Source organism: Limanda limanda, chromosome 7, assembly GCF_963576545.1.
Source record: "Limanda limanda chromosome 7, fLimLim1.1, whole genome shotgun sequence".
Taxonomy (NCBI): Eukaryota; Metazoa; Chordata; class Actinopteri; order Pleuronectiformes; family Pleuronectidae; genus Limanda; species Limanda limanda.
This window is the reverse complement of record NC_083642.1, coordinates 21015698-21030108: the sequence shown is the minus strand read 5'-3', so window position 1 is coordinate 21030108 and position 14411 is coordinate 21015698. Positions and strand designations below refer to the sequence as shown.

At 39.5% G+C, this 14411-nt stretch overlaps 1 protein-coding gene across 1 annotated transcript in view; it reads right to left on the bottom strand.

Annotated features, from left to right (window-relative positions):
- Window positions 1-5800, bottom strand: part of si:dkey-11f4.7 (piezo-type mechanosensitive ion channel component 2) — a 32936-nt gene extending 27136 nt beyond the window's left edge. Inside the window, exons 1-7 of the mRNA XM_061075203.1 lie at window positions 5737-5800; window positions 3816-3911; window positions 1824-1925; window positions 1600-1645; window positions 1123-1282; window positions 822-1035; window positions 466-679 (exon numbers count right to left, since the gene is read on the bottom strand). Of these exons, the coding sequence (XP_060931186.1) occupies window positions 466-679; window positions 822-1035; window positions 1123-1282; window positions 1600-1645; window positions 1824-1925; window positions 3816-3911; window positions 5737-5800 (896 nt within the window). The remainder of the gene's footprint in view (window positions 1-465; window positions 680-821; window positions 1036-1122; window positions 1283-1599; window positions 1646-1823; window positions 1926-3815; window positions 3912-5736) is intronic.
- Between the last annotated feature and the right edge of the window lie 8611 nt (window positions 5801-14411).

Here is a 14411-nt window from a genome sequence, read left to right as displayed (position 1 = left end):
TGCCACACGTCCCCTTCACAAAACACTGGAAAGCCTAAAGAGCACCTTCAGCCACAGACTCATTCTACCTCGCTGTGTCAGTACATCAATTCATCTACCCCTGCCAGGCCTGTGAACACTGACTGAACTGGACTAAATGAATCAGTCATCAGCAGCTTAAACATTTACACTTTGCACCAAGATGATCGCATAACTTGCTTTGTATTTGTATTTAAATTTAGACTTTGTGTTTACACTGCACATTATATTTCTGTTTTTGTTATATTTTATCTTTTTCCTTTTTCATTGAGTAGAAGATGTACCTTGCATTGAAATCTTTGTCCTTGCATTCAAATAACAAAAGCCTGTAGCTTTTATTTGTGTTAAGGTTACATTAGACTGAAATCAACATTTCTAATATTGTATATTTAATTGAAAGGCCAGATGAGTCCACAATGTTTGTCTAATCTGTAATCCCTTCTGTACCTGGCAAAGACGTCTTCTGGTGGGACAATCTCCTGGGACAGGGGCAGCTGGTAGAGGTACAGAGCCAGCAGGTGTCCCCCGCTGAAGATGGCCATCATGACACACAGGGAGCTGAAGAGGAGCAGGCTGATGGAGCGGCTGAACACCCACCACCACACTAGTCCAAGAAATACCCCAAAATACAAACCTGAGGTGAGGGAAGGCAGCGTGATACCTGTACACACACAGACACACACACACACGCACACACACACACACACACACACAACAACAACAAGAAAGTGGGATAAGGCAACAGATTTTGAAGCGAAAATTGACAAAAATCTATGAGCATTGTATTTACGATTATCATGTACCTGCCAACCCCAGCAGTAAGGTCACCACCACTTTCCCTGCTGTGTTCATGATTGCTGACAGCAGCAGCCTGAGTCCGGCTGCAAACACCATCAGCTTCTGGACAAACTGGGGCGGACTCGCCTGAACCGGCACCGTGGTCTCCTCGGAGCTGTCAAAGGAGGAGCCCTCTGAGTCACTGTCTCCATCAGACTCTGCTTCAGACGTCTCCACTTCCTGCCAGACAGGTGCAATTATCCAATTCATATCACTGTCAGGTTTTAGAATAATGTCATAGCAGTCGATGAGTGTACCTGTGGTTACCTCAGGGTCAGACGGGGGTATTCCGTTTTCATGGAGACTGATTTGGGGAACGGGGCGCAGGAGTTTTCTACAGAGTCTCAGTACGAAAAGGGAAGAAATGAAGAGGACCACATCCGGGGCCAGGAGACGTACAATGTTCCCTGGATCCACTGAGCTGAATCTGGAAACACACAAGCATGACCATAGGTTTATCTGTTCGTACTTAGTGACATATAGGTATGAATATCTGTTTGATGAGACTTGCTTGGGATGGGTCATTTATCTTAATAGACAATAATGTTAGTGGTGCTGTTTTACAATGCATCATTAACAACAAAACTGATTAATCTATGGTTTATACAAGCCACAATGTGTTGATTTTCATCATGACATTTACTTCAAAATAGAAAGTGGTTAGCAGTAATGTAGATGTGATTTAAAGTTTTGTGGATATCAAATTTCTTCTTGAAAAAAACAATTTCAAATGCGCACCCTTACCTTAAAATGCCCACGTGGTAGAGGACATCGTCCAAGTGGCCGCTAACTGTTAAAGAAAACATGTTCATCAAAATACTTATTAGTTCCTCAAAGATTTGAATTTCCATATGACAATAGTAATTTTTTTTCATTGAACTTCTACAACATTTCTAGTTTTGAAGTATGCTACCAGCCCTGGTGACATTCTATTTGAACAAAAGCTCTCTTATTCATCTTGCTTTTACCATGTGGAGGGATGTAGGTGAAGGCGATCTGCATGAAGCACTGCAGGCTCAGGAAGATCAGACTGGTATAGATGATTAACTGCAGAAACTTCCCGGTTTTACCTAAACAGAGCAGGAAACAGTGACAGAAAGCCAAGGGGAGACAACAGTGAAAGTGAACAAATACATTTCACAGTAAAGCTATTCAGACCAATTGTGTATCTTGACAATGTACTGAGCCAAAAGCAGTAAATGATTTATTTATTTATTTCTGAACTGGAGTAGTTGTCACAGTTTCAGATTTAATTTTTTGAATTAATCTGGTGGTACAAGCTCTATTTATGTATTAGACCAGAGAGAATCCTTTGGCAGTCATCTTTGAAAGGGACAGTTGACGTCACATTGCAATCCACTTCTGTGTTTTGAGCAGTTTTCTAACCTGATACGAACCAAACCCGAGTAGACACGAATCATATTTAATACCACATTTTTAATTGTACTCAACAAATGGACTTTGGAATCAATTGAAATCAGATTCAGACTTGAATCTCTTACCTCTTTTCTACCAGGGCAGTTCAAGGGCTGGTTTGGAGGCTGTGCCAAATTAATTAGATTTCATTAAAGATAAGAATAGGATGCTAAAATGACGATGACTTAAAATTTTCAATATAATTATTCAATACTAGTAATAAAAAGAATGGAGATCCGAAACGTTGATAGTCAGCTGAGCCAGCATATCTGCTATTGATGTTCAGGATTTTTTACTAAAAGCAATTTTTCACTTAAACCTCTCTGCTTCGCAATAAGGGACACACACACAAACACAGGCACACACAGGATGTACACACACTCGACCACTTAGCCCAAAGACAGCGAGCCCATGTTTGGGAGATTTAGATAACTGTGGGATCTTTGAAGCTTTCAAAGGCCAGCAATAAAGCAAACTGTTTTTAAATGGAGGGATGGGAGGAGGAAGAAAGAATTAAAGAGAGGACGCTGTCAAAATGCTGACATCATATCTTTTAATTCCTTGCTGTAATTACCAGGCTATGTATAATTGATTCGACTTCTCCGACCACATCCCCTTTACAAAGTACTTTGAGGGAGGGGTGAAGATACTTTAATTCATCAGAATGCAGTGATCAATATAAAGAAGTTACACACACACACGCACACGCACGCACACACACACACACACACACACACACACACACACACACACACACACACACACACACACACACACACACATGAATCAGAAAAACACATACGCACACACTTTTTCTATTTTACTCAATATATATTACATTTATATATAAAATATATATATTATATATATTGTGCTTTGTCAGCACTTTTTTCATCACATTAAACTTTAATCAGCCATTTAAAGTATTTTTGTTTCATTAGAAAGTAATAAAGGGAGAGTCAGATGACATACAGGAAATGCATTTTGTTTTTTTGTATTATGTTGTGTTTATCTACAGGTATTTTATATATTCAACCACATATGTAGACACATTAAAATGTTAGTGTGAAATAATAGAAAATAAGTGCAAAGATGTACCATAACAAACTACTGAGATAATTTTTGATTCATTAGATATTGCTTCTGCCCAATTATTTTTATGTTTGAATTATTATGTTCACATCTGTTTTTCTGGACACAGATCAGTGCTAGAGGTACAGTACAATGATATACAATATATACAACTTTGATTTAACATGGATTGTTGCTGGAAATGTTTAATGTACATGATAGTAAATACTTAGCAGGCTTAAAACGTCTGCTCTATACTACTGTTAATAATGAGGAATAATGAGGAAAATTACTGTGACAGAAATTGGGGGAAGAACATATCCCCCAAAACTAAAAGCAAACCTAGTATTTTAATATAGGAGTTTGTGACAGTTTAATTATACAATCTGCAAAACCACACATTCTGGAGACTGGGTCAAATAAAAATGTTTAAAATCATACAAATGATATATTTTGTCTTTGGAGCCACTCACCTTTCATGGTGACCAGGCTAGGATTTGGCATCAGCGGTAAGACGAGCAGGAACAGGAAATACACCACTGACAGACCATTGTAGCGGAACGAGGAGGCTGAGGTGCAGAAGAAAGATTACACATATTTCATCTGTTTGATAGAAATACTTTAATCAACTGTAACATAATTACTACTAGAGAAAACAAGTCAATATCCTGTGTAGAGTGTAACCCGACTCCTGCTTGATTTTTTATGTTTGTAAATTAATGCAGATCAGCAAATTCTTAAATTATTTCATCACACTATATAGTACAAGAGTGCTGAGACATAGCATTAAAACTGAAAACGAGGTAAAAAGAAACCTGCGCCAGGTTGTCTTGAGCTGAACTTTAGATAGATACATTAATCTGCGACGTTGTGTTTTATTTTAATACCAGTCATCAGGTTAAACAAGTGGACATAAGAGAATCATTACTGATCAGGAAAATTGTAATTTAAGTGATTATTTTCCATGTAAATTTACCTTAAACAGCAGTTTTCCAACTATATTGCATACTGTGTATGTGTTTGCTCCAGAGCGTAATGAAATTTGATTGAAATTTTATTTCAGGAGATTTGTTTTAGTTTTTTGTAAGTGCACCCTAAAATGTTATGGCAAATGATTTATGCCCACATGTATACATTGTTTAATATTTAATATTTTCTCCATTAATCAGCCTATTTATTGAAATATTTTGGAGGGAGAGGCGTGTTACACCCTGGGCAAGCAATTCTATCACAAGGCCCAATTGACAGACAAACCACCATTCGCACTATATTTACATCTACGGACAATTCAGTGTCTCCAATAAACTCAACCTGTGACCATAGGCCCGGAGAAAACCCAACTTAATTAGAATTTAAATTAAGTTTGTTTAAGTTTAACCAATTAATTTTTAAGAGCAAAGGGACACATTTAACCATTCACTACAACATCATTACATTAAAAGCAGTGATAATGTTGAGTATAATCATCTGCAGTCAGCATGATCCATCTCAGTCGGAACACACTGCTTCTCAATAACAACACTAAAGACCCAACTCAATGCACCCAACAGAAATCTAAATCAGTCGATAAGACAGAATTGGGGTTCAGCCAGAACTTTGTGCAACAGTAAGCACACATGTACTACAATAACTCTTTGATACATCACCTTCAATAACAGGAGGAAATAAACCTTTATTATTGTATCTTCAACGTAATATAATTCATTCCAATTTGTAGGAAAGTAATATTTAATGTCAGGTATTTTCTAAAATATATGAAATGGTTTTGTATTTATATAGCACTTTTCTAGTCTTGATGACCACTCAAAGCTCGTTACAGTACAGTTTTACATTCACCCATTCACACACACATTCATACAGTGCATCTGTTCGCAGCACTTTGTTATTCTATTGGGGGCCATTCAGGGTTCAGCATCTTGCCCAAGGACGCTTGGGCATGCAGATGGGTCAGACTGGGCATCGAACCGCCGACCTCCAGGTTGGAGGACGACCACTCTACCCCTCAGCCACAGCCGCCCAGATAAAATCGGTCAACTTATCGGCAACAAGAAAAAAGCTTATGAACAAATGGTTTATTCTGTTATTCTATTTTGACATCATCCTGAGAACTTTAGCTCTTTGTAAAACACTTAACTGTTCTTTACACAGACACTGCAATACAAATTATTAGTTTTATAACAGTAACAGTTTACGGTCTACTTAATGATTAGTTGTACTCAGATCTGATCTGATCTCAGGCACAATGCTATCTGAATCAACTGCAGAAATACTGTTTGTATATTTAAACTTAGCTTAATATAATCCCTACTCTACAGCTGATCTCAGGTGAGCAATGCACCAGAAATGTCATTCCTGTCAGCAAAACAGGGATAAAATAATCACACTACAACTCACCAGTCAGCAGGAGCAGTGGCAGTAATAAGTTATAGAGCATCCCGACCACAAGGTCCCCTGCCATGTCTCCTCCTCTGTGTCAGAGACACCCACGCAGCTCCTTCAGATACTACAGTCCTCCAGATGTCTGCACAAATCTGGGAATGTCTCAGCAGTGTGGAGGGAAACTCCAACCTGCCCACTCATGTCTCTGAAGAAGAACTTGTGCAGATGCAGTCAAAGCATCCTCCAATACAGCAGTGAAAACACAGTCAAACAACGGGAGAGATGTGTTGGTCCAGTGACGATCAGCACCGCGAAGAAAAAGAGAGGAGAGGGAGCTGAAGATCTTAACTTAAAGCCGAGAGGATGACTCCCTCTGCTCTTTGCTTGTGTCTCCGTCACACCCTCCTTTCCCTCCCTCACCTCTCACTCTCTCTCTTTGTCTCTCTCTCGGACATAATGGGTTGTAACCCATCAACTGTGTTACTATGCTCCTATTGAGGCTAATCTCACTCAGGAGGATATCCGCAATCATTACTTGACTGAAAAACATGCCTCTACTAAAACATAAAAGCCTGACTAAAAAACAGCAACAACTGAGAGAAACACTGACACATAATATTGTGCAAAATATCATCATTGCCTCTCCTGTCATTATGTTGAAAAGTTTTTTTTTCATGTGCTTGCAGGACCTTATCACACATTGCGTTGAAACCACAGTCATTGTTTGAAGACAGATACTCGCGCAGGATTGTGTTTGTATCCTCACAGCCACATCAGGCTGGTTCATCACATTTGCACTGTTGGGTGAAGGGAAGTGTATCTAATATTCATGGCGTTCAGGCCATTAAGAGCTGGTGTAACTACAGTGGAATGATCAATGCATGGACTGAGATGAGCAAATACATCAAGTTTATTCCAAAATATCAGGAAAAAATTGAATGTGATATATTTGTGTATCAACTGACATTGTTAAACCAACAACACAAATCTGCTCATATAGCAGCTGTGTCTGTTTAAGACTGTTAGTGAGGGGAAGTGGTTAATTGCTGTTTTATTACCAGTGACAGACGTTTGAGAAAGAGTGTAATAAGTTAATTAACAGCTTTTTCAAACAGGGAACGTAAACATCATAAACAAGTGTATTCATTTTTTAAATGCGGAGATTATCATTGTTTTGTTTTGGGTGATTTACAGAATCTGGGGCAACAGGGCCAAAAAAAGAAACCACAGGGAACACTTATTTACATCATTAAAATTAAATAAGTTAACAAATATGTCTCCTAGTGTGAATTGCCTGTAGTGTCCTGAGATCTCCACATTCTTCATTGACGTTTTGAGAGAGAGCTGAGCAGCATCATTAACAGTCGAGGATAAAGGAAACAGTTGCCACATATAATCAGTGCAGTTCAGTTTTTCAGGTGCAGATTCCTTGGCTTTAATGTGAATTACTTTGTAAAGTTGATCTTCAGGAGCTGTACCTGTGTACGTAGGCAACTGAACTTGTTTGTGTTTGTTGTGGACATTTCACCTCTCATCCACAGGGCTTCCTCATCATTTCTATCTAAATAGTTGGAGGTTTCAGGTATTTGACCTCTGGGCCTTCAGCTGTCTTTAGAGTCATTATGTGAAACATACAAAGTGATTCATTTTTTAATTCAATGTGTTAGTCTGTCCTGCAGCATCTGTATTTCAGAATAACTGTTCTTTTGAAAATAAATGACAACTCACATCCACAAGGAAAACCAGACAAGAGGAAAAGGAAGAGGAATCTTTTTCCTGTTTTAGAAGATACTCAAAATATGAACACAATCACTAATATTTATTGATTACAAATAACTACAGGATATCCGAACTTTCCAAATCTTGTTAACTAAGGACAAACTAAAGTAATAAATTATTTTGTAGGTTATTGCAGATGATGCCCCTCTGTGGGCAGATAAACCTCCTGACTCAATGAGAGGAAAAAAAACACACATACTCAATTACTGCTCAGCAGTAGATCTGAATTGATTATGATGAGAATGAGTGCTGTGTAGGCAACTAACATTTCATGACAGTGCAGTTAAAAAGAGATGTGAGCGGACGTGCTGTAAAAGGGTGATGCGGGAGGAAAGCATGTGTGTGTGTGTGTGGGGGGGGGGGATGTGCCTTCATCATGGTCAAAGTATGTGTTTAGGCTCAGGGCTGCAGACTAACTTTTTACACATCATTTAGGCGCACCCAAAAATGTGTCACTGCACCTTTTAGCCCAAAATAATACACCTATTATATATTTTCTTGACAGTTCCCATATTATATTGTTAATTTCTTAAGGCCTGGGTACCGCCATTGATTTTCCCAAAAGGTTGATCCCGATTCACAAGGTCTTGATTATATTCGATTTTTGATTAGAATAAATATTGATCAGATGAGGACATTTCATTGTGCAAAACCAATCTTGTCTGAATATGATAAGAATTCTCATTGCTCTTAAATATGTGTCTCCTAAACCATGAAGTGAATCAAACAAACACAGCGTGAACTTCAGTTCTGTTTAGGTCCTAATAACTTGTGATTGGTGTTGGTGTTTATTGTTAAAGTGTAAAGTGAGCACAGATCAGCAGGAGTGTGGAGGTAGGACACCCTGACAGGAGACTCTGACACGGTACAAACCAAACACTGCTTCTGCTCGGATCCTGAAGCTTCGGAGCTAATCGTTTGATATTAGCTGTCCATTGTGGAAATCCTGTATTCACACTTTTTGTCGCTATCTGTCATCTCTGCTTCAATGACCGTGTGTCAATGTGGGAGCAAAGACAACAGGGTTAGCAATGCTTACATTCTACACTGGTAACCGAAGCTTAAAGCCCAGTGACACTGTTCTGTTCGTCCACACTAAAACTCAGCCCAGGAGTTTTCAAACTAAAAAATCGCACAGCGGCGTGTCCAAACTCCTTTGTTGAAATAACAAAAGACTCCAGCAACACAGAATCCCCAAGCTCAAAGATGAAAACACATTGACATTTACTGGAAAAGGTAGATACGTGCGTCTTCTTTTCCTTTTACAGTTTATTGTTTGCTGTTATTCAGGTTTATGTATGGTATATATGGCCTTGAATATATATATATATATATATATACGGCTCTGGAAAAAATTAAGAGACCACTTTAAAATGATCAGTTTCTCTGGTTTTGCTATTTATTGGTATGTGTTTGAGTAAAATGACAATTTTGTTTTATTTTATAAACTACTGACAACATTTCTCCCAAATTTCAAATAAAAATATTGTCATTTAGATCATTTATTTAGACCAGAAAATGACAACTGGTCAAAATAACAAAAAAGATGCAGTGTTTTCAAATCTCGAATAATGCAAAGAAAACACCTTCACTGACCTGGCAGTGTGGCATGGAGCATTGTCCTGCTGGATAAAACACTCCTCAGAGTTGGGGAACATTGTCAGAGCAGAAGGAAGCACGTTTTCTTCCAGGACAACTCTGTACTTGGCTTGATTCATGCGTCCTTCACAAAGACAAATCGGCCCAATTCCAGCCTTGCTGAAGCACCACCAGATCATCACCGATCCTCCAGCAAATTTCACAGTAGGTGCACGACACTGTTGCTTGTAGGTCTCTCCAGGTCTCCGTCTAACCATTGATCACCAGGTGTTGGCCAAAGCTGAAAATTGGACTCAGAGAAGATGACCTTACTCCAATCCTCTATGGTCTAATCCTTGTGGTATTTTGCAAACCTCAGCCTGGCTCTTCCTTGCATCTCGTTGATGAAGAGCTTATTTCTAGCTTTGCAAGACTTCAGCCCTGCCCCTAGGAGCCTATTTCTAACCGTCCTCGCCACGCACTTCACCCCAGCTGACGTTTGCCATTCTTTTTGGAGGTCACTTGATGTCATCCTAAGGATGTTGAATGACATTCAAATGAGTTGGCGATCATCCCGGTGAGTGGAGAGTCGTTTCCGTCCTCTGCCGGTCTGTAGCTTTGTTGTCCCTAATGTCTGCTGCTTGACCTTGTTCTTATGAGCCGCCGTCTTTGAAATTTTAAGGATGGAAGCAATCTGAAGCTCACTGTATCCCTCTGCCAGTAAAACCAGAATTTAACTCTTCTTTTCCTCACTCAAAACTTGTCTTTTTAACTCTTTTGGCATGGTCAATAGTCACTTTTTTTAATTCCAATTACTTTTGAGATACTACTAGCACTGTTTCTGCCGTCCAACTGGTCCGATTGCAAGAGGATAGTGATGACCACAGCACTGGTTCTTATACTTTTCTTCATGAATAAGATTTGGTTCAAGTGATCACCTAATCAGTACCTCATTAAGTATAATCCGGTCTGCCTGTATTGGAATTCAACAGACACTGGAACGGAATGGCTGCCATACACGTAGAAATGCTGATTTAAGAAGAATTTGGAGTGGTCTCTAAATTTTTTAGTTGATATTGACATGTTGCTATTAACAGTCTCAAATTTAGTATAGATATGCACGTTTAGTCAGCTTTATGGATTTTTTTGTCATAATGTTTTATGATAACAGCAATCAAGTCCTACAAAGGGTTGACACAGACAATCGACTGTGTGTAAACAAACTGACGTTTAATGTTTACAAAACACATAAAGGAATGTTATAAAGGGTACAATCAATGGCAGATTTAAAGCATGAAGTCATGACTTTTCAGAATTAGGAGCGTGTAGAGAAAGGTCAACTTTTCAATGTGCATCTTCTTTCCATTTGTTACTTACTTAATTCAGTGGGTACAAACAGAAACAGTTATAGATTGCATGTTGGGGGGTAAAGGCGGGCTGCAGAAAAAGGTGTGGCTGTAATGTTACTCATGTTAGTCTAACAGATGGGAGGCTGCTCCTCAGAGATTTGGCCTCATGCTCCGGAGAGCCCCAGATCAGCACAACACTTTATTCTGAAGCCCACCACAAAACCCAGAGGACAAGCCAGGGAGGGTTTTAAATACAGAGCTTGGCACAGCTTTTAGTCCACTCAAGGATGCTTTTCACTTTTTATGTGAGATAAACCATGTGAGTGTCAGGTGGTGCTTTGTTCTGTTTGCTGTGCCTTCATAGTGGAGGATCTGGGTGGAGGATCCAGAAAATGTACAATTGTTTGCCTCAATAAACAAATTTGTCTATAGGTGAAAATATTTTTTATTTAAACCTATTTACAGTTCCTGTTTGTTTTAAGATGCTTTCAAAGTCAGCCCAGAACATGAAGTGACAAGTCTATTCAGATACATTTTTTTATGAATGAAATAAATCTTATAGATTGTGGAATGAGAATTACACAGTTGTAACTTTACAGCTCATAATTTAACCATGAGCCTGCCTCCAAGATTTAAGACTGCTGCCACCTAGTGTTAAAAAGACCTAACAGCAATGTAGGTATGTACCCCTGCTCCTGTAAACATTATAAACCTTTTATTTAGAAGCTAAATTAATTTAGAGAGAACACATGTGAGGGATTGCTCGCGCAGGACAGATGTGTAGCTAAACATGTCAACAAAATTACAATATTAACAACATTGATTAGAAGAAACGCTTTTTAACATAATGGAATGGTGTGTCAATGTTTAAAGTATTGATGCATGTGAAAATGTCTGATAGAGATGAAGGGAGCCACAATGACAATTGAAATGGAGTTATTGCCGGTAATGGTAGAATATGTGAGTAGGCATATTATATATCAAGCAGTCTTGTTGTAATCAAAGTCCATGATCAGCTGCTACCGCAATCACAATTCACCATCTCTACCCACGATCAGGATCCACAATCCACCATTGCGATCCAGGATCTGCTGCCACCATGATCACAATCCACCATCACAACCTCTGATTCGTGATCCACCACCATGATCTATGGTCCAAGATCACAACCTACGAGCCATCGTCTCGATCCACGATGTGGCCGAAGCAGCGATCTTAGATCTACAAAAAATATAGCACAAGGACTCCGAGGAAGAAGTCAAGTCAGAAACATGTATTGATGAGACATTAAGGGAATAGTTCACCCAAAAATGAAAATTCACTCATTATCATTGTTTTCAGTAAAGTACTATTTATTAAGGGCAGACTTTCTTGAAGTAACTTTGTTGGAATGGGATCTAAGATACAAGTTTGGGTTGAGACGATGAGATACTTGAGGTCAGCTAACAGGATTTTCTCAGTTGCTCCTGAGATTTCTTAGCTTGATGATCTATGCACATCAATTGAGGTCAGGAGATGGTGGATTTTAATTCTGATAGTTAGGATTGTATCCTTAAAGAAGTGCGTAAAGACAGTGCTGTTCAGGGTTGGAGGAATCCTAGGGTCAATGGAGCTTGGACTTTCTGTCAGCCTGCATGGCTACAATATTGGCTTTGCATTAACATATTTGTGACTGTGACCGAAGTCAGGCAACTGAAAATGTATAACAGGTGACCGAGTGGAATTGTAGACAGGAAAAAAGTCCAGTAACATCAGCTGATTGTACAACCCAGCAAGTACAGTGCTCTTCCTGTCATATACATCATTATGTTGTTATTGTTTGTATAAATAACTTCACAAAACTGTAGCAACATAACAACATTTGTTCGACCCTTAAATGGCAGGGGCAGTGCGGCTTTGTTTATAAAGCTCCTGGGTTCAGGTTCTCACTGTAGATGTGAATTTCTTCCAGGTGCAGCGGTTTCCTCCCACAATCTAAAGACATGAGACTCACATGACCTGTTCACTTCTGGAGCACACACACCTGTAGGTGGGAATGTGTTTGTCAGTCGGTGAACTGAGGTAGATGGTATTTAGGGTGAACGTTGCATCTCACCCAAAATATTCTGGGATGGATGGAGACAAGAAAAATAGATGGTTTGGTCATTGGCATCTTATTTAAGGCCTCAGGGTTTCGACCCATTTGTCCCGAGAGCAATTTAGCTACAAAAGAGCAACTTAAGCTAATTTAGTCAAAAATCTATATAATCATTTATGAATATTGTCATATTCTGTATCGTTCTTCATTTTAAGCATTTCTATTGTAGCCCACTCTATACTTTTACATGTAAATATGAAACACTGCACATGTGTATGTTTGATTAATCTGTATCCTGGCAACTTCATTGATTCACGTTTATGAATGCAAAATAGCCAACATTCACTTTATGAAACTACCTTTAAAAAGTCACTAGATCCGGATTTTTATTAGGATCTGCACCAAATTGCACAAATTGATCAACCATGACGGGACAGGCCTCCTGATCCGGATCTACACCAACATCGAATAGATAGATAGATAGATAGATAGATAGATAGATAGATAGATAGATAGATAGATAGATAGATAGATAGATAGATAGATAGATAGATAGATAGATAGATAGATAGATAGATAGATAGATAGATAGATAGATAGATAGATAGATAGATAGATAGATAGATGATAGATAGATAGATAGATAGATAGATAGATAGATAGATAGATAGATAGATAGATTACTTTATTCATCCCCGAAGGGAAATTAAGTCATCATAGCAGCCGGTGTATTTGAATGCAATAAAATACAATACAATAGAATAAAAATTGAGGTAGAAAGAATAAAAACAGAAACACAAGATAAATAGGTAGATAAGGTGCAGTGGCAAGATGGTGGTAATAGTACTGATGATATAATGGTAATGTTATTGTTAGACAGTATATAAAAATAGTACAGTATATATAGTATATAATATAACATAATATATATTTATATATGATAGTAATTATACCAATATAATAGCAGTATATAGAATGGGTCCACTGCTTTACACGATGACACGTTTTTGCACCAGACAAACCCAGACGAAAACATGACTTCCTTTGCCGTGGTACTTTGACTTGAGCCCCAGAGTAGCCCCCCCCCCTTAATAAACCGTGTGCGGTGGGTTTTCTTTGAAGAGGCCGCCGTTTTCTCCGCAGCGCCGCCGACCCCGGCCACGTGACGGGGCGAAGCGGCCTCTCCTCTCTCTCGCTCTTTTCCCCTTCCCATGGTTCAATGAGCGACGTGTGGCCCCACCCCGCCTATCTCCTCAATGTGAGCTACTAGAGAGAGGGAGAAAATAATAACCTCCAAGAATTGGTTATTCCTGTCTGTCACCTTCCACCAGCAGCGGCCGGGAGGGGAGCGGCCTGGGCGCTGGGAACAGCCCGGGTCCTGGTTCCTGTGAATGTGACTGACGTGCACAAGTAGCTTCCACCTCGGACCCAGGAGGAACACGTCTGTTTGCATGGGAACGTGCACCCCCCCACAGGCCGGGTGCCACAGAGGCTGAAGCCTGATACTCTCATCTGTCACCTGCAAGGAACGTGGATACATTTCGGGGGATTTTTTTTTGGTCTCATCTCTAGTCACGTTTCTTCTTCTTCCTGCTTTTTTTGTTGTGTTTTTCTTCCACTCGAGGAGGATCGTCGGAGCCCGTTTCCACAGCAGTGTGCGGGTGCGCAGTTTGTTGAGGCTCGCTGGTGATGTGAGGGGCTGATAACACGTTTCAGCAACAAAAGAGAGAGAGAGAGAGAGAGAGAGAGAGAGAGAGAGAGAGAGAGAGAGAGAGAGAGAGAGAGAGAGAGAGAGAGAGAGAGAGAGAGAGAGAGAGAGAGAGAGAGAGAGAGAGAGAGAGAGAGAGAGAGAGAGAGAGAGAGAGAGAGAGAGAGAGAGAGAGAGAGAGAGAGAGAGAGAGAGAGAG